Genomic DNA, 6,496 nt, shown 5'->3' with positions numbered 1-6,496 from the left:
CACACCCGCCTCACACCTGCTCCACACCCGCCCCACACCTGCGCCACACCCGCACCACACCTGCCTCACACCCACACCACACCCGCCCCACACCCACCCCACACCTGCCTCACATCCGCACCACACCCGCGCCACATCCGCCCCACACCTTCCTCACACCTGCCTCACACCTGCCTCGCAGCTGCTCCACACCTGCTACATTAGCATTTTTCACCCTATCAGCTCTGCTGGCTTTTCTTGTCAATCACCAGATATGAGACAGACAAAGTGTCACAATTCTCACCCAGACCAGAGGACAATCTGCTTCTGCTCAAAGGATTTGGGGGTGAATGTAGGGAGAGTGAGCATTTTTATTATTTTATTTCATCTCAAAAAGCGTGTTGACCTTTCCCAAGTGCTGACACAACTTGGACTTATTCATAAAAGAAATCAGAATGGCCCTTGTGGGAAAACACAGCAGCCCTGTCTGAGTGCCACTGAGGTGACCGAATTGCTGTGCGGTGCAGTTCTGAAGCTTCTGCTGGTCTCTTACGTGGCTCAGTCTGCGGGGAAAGGAGGCTCTGTTCTCCAGATTCCAGGGTGTCTGCCTTCAGGTCCAGGCTGTTTCCAGAAAAGATGAAAAAGCAGGGTGCCAGAGCACAGCCTCGTCTGACCCCTTTGGAACTGAGGGTACAGACATCACAACCCCCAGCTGCCTGCCCTGGTTTCAGCACTGGTGTTTGCTATCAGCTCCAAGCACATATAATTGCATTAGCAGCTTAGGATCTCAATGGGTTCTCCCAGCGCTGGCCTTTTTCCGTTCCTCTCTGTTACATGAAAGGCTCATAACAGAGAGAGGGAGTGGCGAGAAGTCACAGGCTGCTCTTAATGTCTTATGGGCAGGAACAGGGCGTAACAGTAATTACTGTAATCATTGCATTTCCTCTAGGATATTTAGGGAAGTCCAATCTTACAGCTTGAAGTAAAATCCAGCATAGAATTATTTTTAATTTTTAATTATTTGTATTACCAAACTAGCATGCTTATACTTTAAAAAAAACACACACACACACAGTCCCAGCCGGGCATGGTGGCTCCCACCTGTAATCCCAGCACTTTGGGAGGCAAGGAGGGAGGATCACTTGAGGTCAGGAGTTCAAGACCAGCCTGGCCAACATGGTGAAACTTTGTCTCTGTTAAAAATACAAAAATTAGCCGGGCATGGTGGCAGTAACCTGTAATCCCAGCTATTCGGGAGGCTAAGGCAGGAGAATTGCTCGAACCTGGGAGGCGGAGATTGCAGTGAGCCAAGATAGTGCCACTGCACTCCACCCTGGGCAACAGAGCGAGACTCTGTCTTAAAAAAAAAAAAAAAACCGGCCCCTAAACAATGGAGAAAAAAAAAAAAAAAAGGCCGCCCGTCATTCTCCATCCCAGTCCCATCCCCTAGAGAAGATAAAGAAATTTAAGTATTCTTCTAGAAATGTTATGTTCATACATAAGCATATATAGTCTACCCTTTAAAAGTAAAGCATAAATGAGATTGTGCCATTGCCCTTGGGTAAAATGAACAATCTGATCACATATTTTCCTCTCTGGGAGAAGCAGCTATCAGTAGAGACATAGACAACAGGGACTCACCAGAACTCACTCAGAGAGGCCAAATTCACAAAGACAGAAAGTAGAACGCTGTCTGCCAGGGGGACAGGGGAGGGGAGGGAGTTAGTGTTTAAGGGATCCAGAATTTCAGAGGACGAAGAGGAAAAAGTTCTGGAGATGGATGGCGGTGCTGGTTGCATAATGAATGTACTAAAACCACAGAACTGCACACTGGAAAATGGTTCAAATGGTCCATTTTATTTTATATATATATATATATATATATATATATATATAACCACAATGAAATAATAAACAGATAGGTGAGCAGATAAATTAACTAAATAAACCCAGCCTCACCAGGACCAATTCTGGTGTTCCAATATTCCAGAATTATCACGGCAGCTGATGGACGATTTGAGACTGTCCTCATTAGATGTTCTCATGTCCTGTGTTAAGGACTTAAGGCTCAGAATCACGGATTCCAGGCATGTGGGAGTGGTACGGACAGGAGCAGGAGTGGGAGCCCGTGTACACGATGCGTTAGGGAAACAGAACTTTGCTATGTAGGGAGGGTATCTCGAGGCCAAGCCTTGACAGAGGCTGTGACGTGCGTCTCCTCCCAACCCCGTGTTACCTGGTCTAGAAAATGGCGTGAGCTAGGAGGCGGGAAGCGAGGCTTGGTTTTCTTGCTGTGAGCCAGATCTGTTGGAGTGGGATAATGCTGAAGTCAGAAAGACTTCTGAATCGAACCCTATAGTCACAGAAGTAGTTGGAGAGGGGGTGGGCTGAGAGGTGCAGGGAGGTGATGAAGAGAAGCTGGGGCTGTAATTCTGCCCTCATCCTAAAAGGCTCTATCTCATCCTTTAAAATCCCAAATCAACTGTAACCAGAACTTTTTTTTTTTTTTTTTTTTTTTTGAGATGGAGTCCCGGCTCTGTTGCTCAGGTGTGCAGTTGTGCAATCTCAGCTCACTGCAACCTCCGCCTCCTGGGTTCAAGTGATTATCCTGCCTCAGCCTCCCGAGTAGCTGGGACTACAGGCGCATGACACCATGCCTGGCTAATTTTCGTATTTTTAGTAGAGATGGGGTTTCACCATGTTGGCCAGGTTGGTCTCCAACTCCTGACCTCAGGTGATCCACCCACCTCCACCTCCCAAAGTGCTGGAATTACAGGCATGAGCCACCGCACCTGGCCATGACCAGAACTCTTAAGAGCATGTGCTCTCAACACTCAAAGTCCAAAAGTCTACCCAAGTTCAGGAAGAGAGTGGTTCTTCAGCTCTCCACCTCAAATTTTGTTTCTAGAAGGTTGCATGTAGGTCTGAAGAGTGACAGCATGTTTGTTTAACAGGAACTCAAAGCCAGCAGATCAGGAAAGGATACTTAAAAGGTTTGGAGTTTGGGCTACAGAGGTTTAAGGTAGGTCTTTCATGAAAAGGAATGTTTGAAATTGGGCAAGATGTATGACATAACGATTTAGGAATGAGTGGATACAGGTAGGTGAGTTGAAGGGGGTTCTGACAGGTAAGACTGTTGTCTGGTAAGTGAACTGTTTGCTCAAGTGAGCAAACCATTGTCCTGATAGGAAAGTGATTTGCTCAGACAAATCAGCTTGCATTAATTTCCTGAAGTCAACAGTGAAGTTATTTATTGGTTCAGAGGTTTATTTTTCTTAGCAAGAATTTTCTGGAGCAGAGAGGAAGTCACTGACACAGGTGGTCTCAATGCTCAGGCCAAGAGTTGAGTTGTGTAGCTCCAAGTAGACTCATTTCCCAGGGTCACCTGCTGGGCCATAATCAACAAGGTACAAGCTTAAGAGAGCTGTGCCGGGTTTTCAAGTTGCAAGGAAGACAGATTCACTGGTGTTTTCTTGAGTCACGGGTGTTGGTTTTAAGAAACTGGTGTAGTAAGGAAGCTAGAACTCTCCCAGGAACCAGGAACAGCTCTCACTGGCCGGCCTCAAGGAGGAGACCCGACTAGGGGACTGGAAGGTGGTTCAGATGTTTCAGAAGCTACAGTGGCTCCAGCAGTCAGACTGGGGTGTGATCTCACAGCATCAGGAGCCCTGAACACTGGCCCAAGGCTCAGCTTTGAATGCAGCTTGACCAGGTAAACCTGGAGACTGCATCAACACCCGCAGCCTCCAACACCCCTGACCAGCTCATGGCCTTAATCCCAAACCCAGGTCCTAAACTACCTCTCACTGTGCATCACAAGTCACTGCCTGGCTTCCTGGCTTCTGATCTGCTGCCTTCTCCAATTCATGGCCTCACTTCATCCATTGATTGCCCTTGACTTTGAGCTACAGGTTTCACCAGCTGTGACTCTAGCCTCAGCTCTGGGGCCACACAGCCTCAAGCACCTGGGTCTTGCCCCAGCTCCAGATGCCTGTCCTAGGTAGCCCATCCTTGGGAAGCAGCAGACAAAACTGCATGTCAGAGACATAGCTCTGGTTGTCATGAGAAGACTGTATTGGAAAGAGGTCAAGGAGAGACAAGAATCTAAACTAAGGAGATGGCAGTAAAACTGGAGACTTGGCAACATAAGAAAGACCAGTGATGAATCTGCAGATGGGGAGGGACGAGTCAAGGATGGCTTCCAGTTTCTGGCTTGCTTAAGCCTGTGTGGGAAACAGGAGGAGGAGAAGATTCTGACGATCTGCTGCTGCTCAGGTCGACTTTGAGGATTCTGTGGATCACCCAGGAGAGAGGCTGGGTCTGTGGGTAGAAATAGAAACCTGGGGTTCAGGCTGGGGCTGGGGTAGGAGGCTTAGGAGATAACAGAAGTTGAATCTGGGAGTGCAGATGAAATCCCTGGGAAGCACCAGGATTTAAGAGGCTGGTGGATGCAGAAGAGCCTGCCAATGAGAGGGAGAAGGAGCGCCAGCGATGGAGGAGGAAACCCACACAAATAATGTCTGAGAGAAACACACACACACACACATAATGATAAAGATGATGGACGATGGACACAGGCAGGGCACGGTGGCTCATGCCTATAATCCCAGCACTTTGGGAGGCCGAAGCGGGTGGATCACTTGAGCTCAGGAGTTTAAGACCAGCCTGACCAACATGGTGAAACTGCCCCCCATCTCTACTAAAAATACAAAAATTATCCAGGCCTGGTGACACACACCTGTAGTCCCAGCTACTCGGGAGGCTGAGGCAGGAGAATCGCTTGAACCTGGAAGGCGGAGGTTGCAGGGAGCAGAGATCGTGCCACTGCACTCCAGCCTGGGTGACAGAGTGAGACTCTGTCTCTCAAAAAAAAGAAGAAGAAGAAGAAGATGGACACAGCATGAACAGCAGGTGTATCTGGGTAAGGGATAAGTGGGTATCTTATGTACTATTCTTCAACTTTTATATAAGTTCAGAATTATTTCCAAATGAAAATTAGAAAAACAAAACAAGGAAATGTACAAGAGGAAGACAGTCAATTACATAGACAGACCAAGTCAGATGAAGACTGAGGAGTATTCATCAGACGTACCCACAAATGTTCTTTGGGGATCTTGGCATGGGTACCATCCATGGGAAGGAGGGGACAGATGCCAGGCAGCAGGGTTAGTCAGTGAAATGGGAGGAGAGGAAGTGAGAAGGTGAGCGAGGTAAGAGGCTTGGCTGTGAATGGGAAGATAGGATAAGCTGTGGCCCAGGAATGACCCTCCAAGCCCCCACTATGGAAGCAATCCTTCCAAAGCACTTTGCACCCCAACATGGGGCACAAGAGGTGCCCTTCAGTGCTTGACAAATGGATGCATGAAAAGATGGATGAGTACATTTTCAACAAGGACCAAGCGAGCCTAGCCTCGGGGCTGCAGGCTCCTGGACAGTGAGTGTTAATGGGGTAGGGGCTTGGTCACCCTGGGAAGGGGGCTGAGCAGGGGATCCTGTGTCCCCCAGCCTCATTCCACACACCGTGCTGCCTGCCTCCGATCCCCTTCACACTCAGACTCTGCTTGCCCAGGCCGCCCCAAGCTCTGCTCATCTCTACTCTGCACCCACTCCCCAACCTGGTGTTTCCCTCAGGTTCACACGCGAGGCGGCTCAGGACTGCGAGGTGCTGGGGCAGCGCATCCCCGCAGGTGCTGTGCTAGAGATGGCCGTGGGTGCCCTGCACCATGACCCTGAGCACTGGCCAAGCCCAGAGACCTTCGACCCTGAAAGGTGAGTGCTGTGCCTTTTAAAAAGCTCTGAAGGCATGTGTGTGGGGTATAAATTTACCAGTGGAGGCAGCAGCCAGGAGGCACAGACTTAGCAAAAGTGTCCCCAAATAGTCAAAACTTATGGCAATTCAGATAGATGTCTGCAAGGCATAATTTCCAAAGGAAGTAATTATACCATTTTTTCAAGGTCCAAACTGAATCCAGACATTTAGCATTTCAGCAGCCCTGCATGCAAGAAACAAGGCAATTTCAAATGATTGTCTTCCATTCATTCAAGCCAGGACATGGGATACAGGATTGTATTTCAGGTCTGCACTGGAAAGTAACAGAACATCATTTCCTGTTTTAAAAACGGGCGTCTATGCCAAAACAACAGCTTCAGCTAATGTCTCCATGAATCTAAATTCATGGGATCTGCTGGTTGACCTGGGTCCCCTCCTTCCACCACCTGGCTTTGGTTCATTGTCTCCTCTCATTTCTGGACTCTGTGATTGGAAACATCTGAGCAGGCGGCCACACCCTGGTCCTCATCAGAACCAGTCAATACCCCCTCTGTGTGCGTGGTCTGGCAAGGGAAAGGCTGGCCCGGCACCAGTTGTGTTTTCACCTTTCGTGGCTCCAACTGAATTCAGCCCAAGTCTACAACCCAGTCACTGGGAAAGCGTGAGCAATGGGATCTACACAAATAATATTCCACAGACATCAGCTCCTGAACACGCTGCAGCCACAGGGCTTACAGCCTCACAATA

The 6,496-nt window shown here is 48.8% G+C and overlaps 1 protein-coding gene across 2 annotated transcripts in view; it reads left to right on the top strand.

The window, feature by feature from the left end:
* The window catches only part of TBXAS1 (thromboxane A synthase 1 (platelet)), a 227,695-nt gene that overhangs the window by 217,887 nt on the left and 3,312 nt on the right, over positions 1–6,496 (top strand). The window contains exons 9-10 of one of the 2 annotated variants that reach the window (XM_011995460.1): positions 5,611–5,748; positions 5,935–6,373. In XM_011995460.1, coding sequence (XP_011850850.1) covers positions 5,611–5,748; positions 5,935–5,959 — 163 coding nt within the window. In that variant the 3' untranslated portion in view covers positions 5,960–6,373. Of the gene's footprint in view, positions 1–5,610; positions 5,749–5,934; positions 6,374–6,496 lie in introns of those variants that run through there. The other variant, XM_011995459.1, reaches the window with a different exon arrangement.

This window comes from Mandrillus leucophaeus, unplaced genomic scaffold, assembly GCF_000951045.1.
Source record: "Mandrillus leucophaeus isolate KB7577 unplaced genomic scaffold, Mleu.le_1.0 Scaffold49, whole genome shotgun sequence".
In the NCBI taxonomy this organism is placed as follows: domain Eukaryota; kingdom Metazoa; phylum Chordata; class Mammalia; order Primates; family Cercopithecidae; genus Mandrillus; species Mandrillus leucophaeus.
Note: the sequence above shows the minus strand (reverse complement) of the source record. Positions and strands in the feature narration are given on the sequence as shown.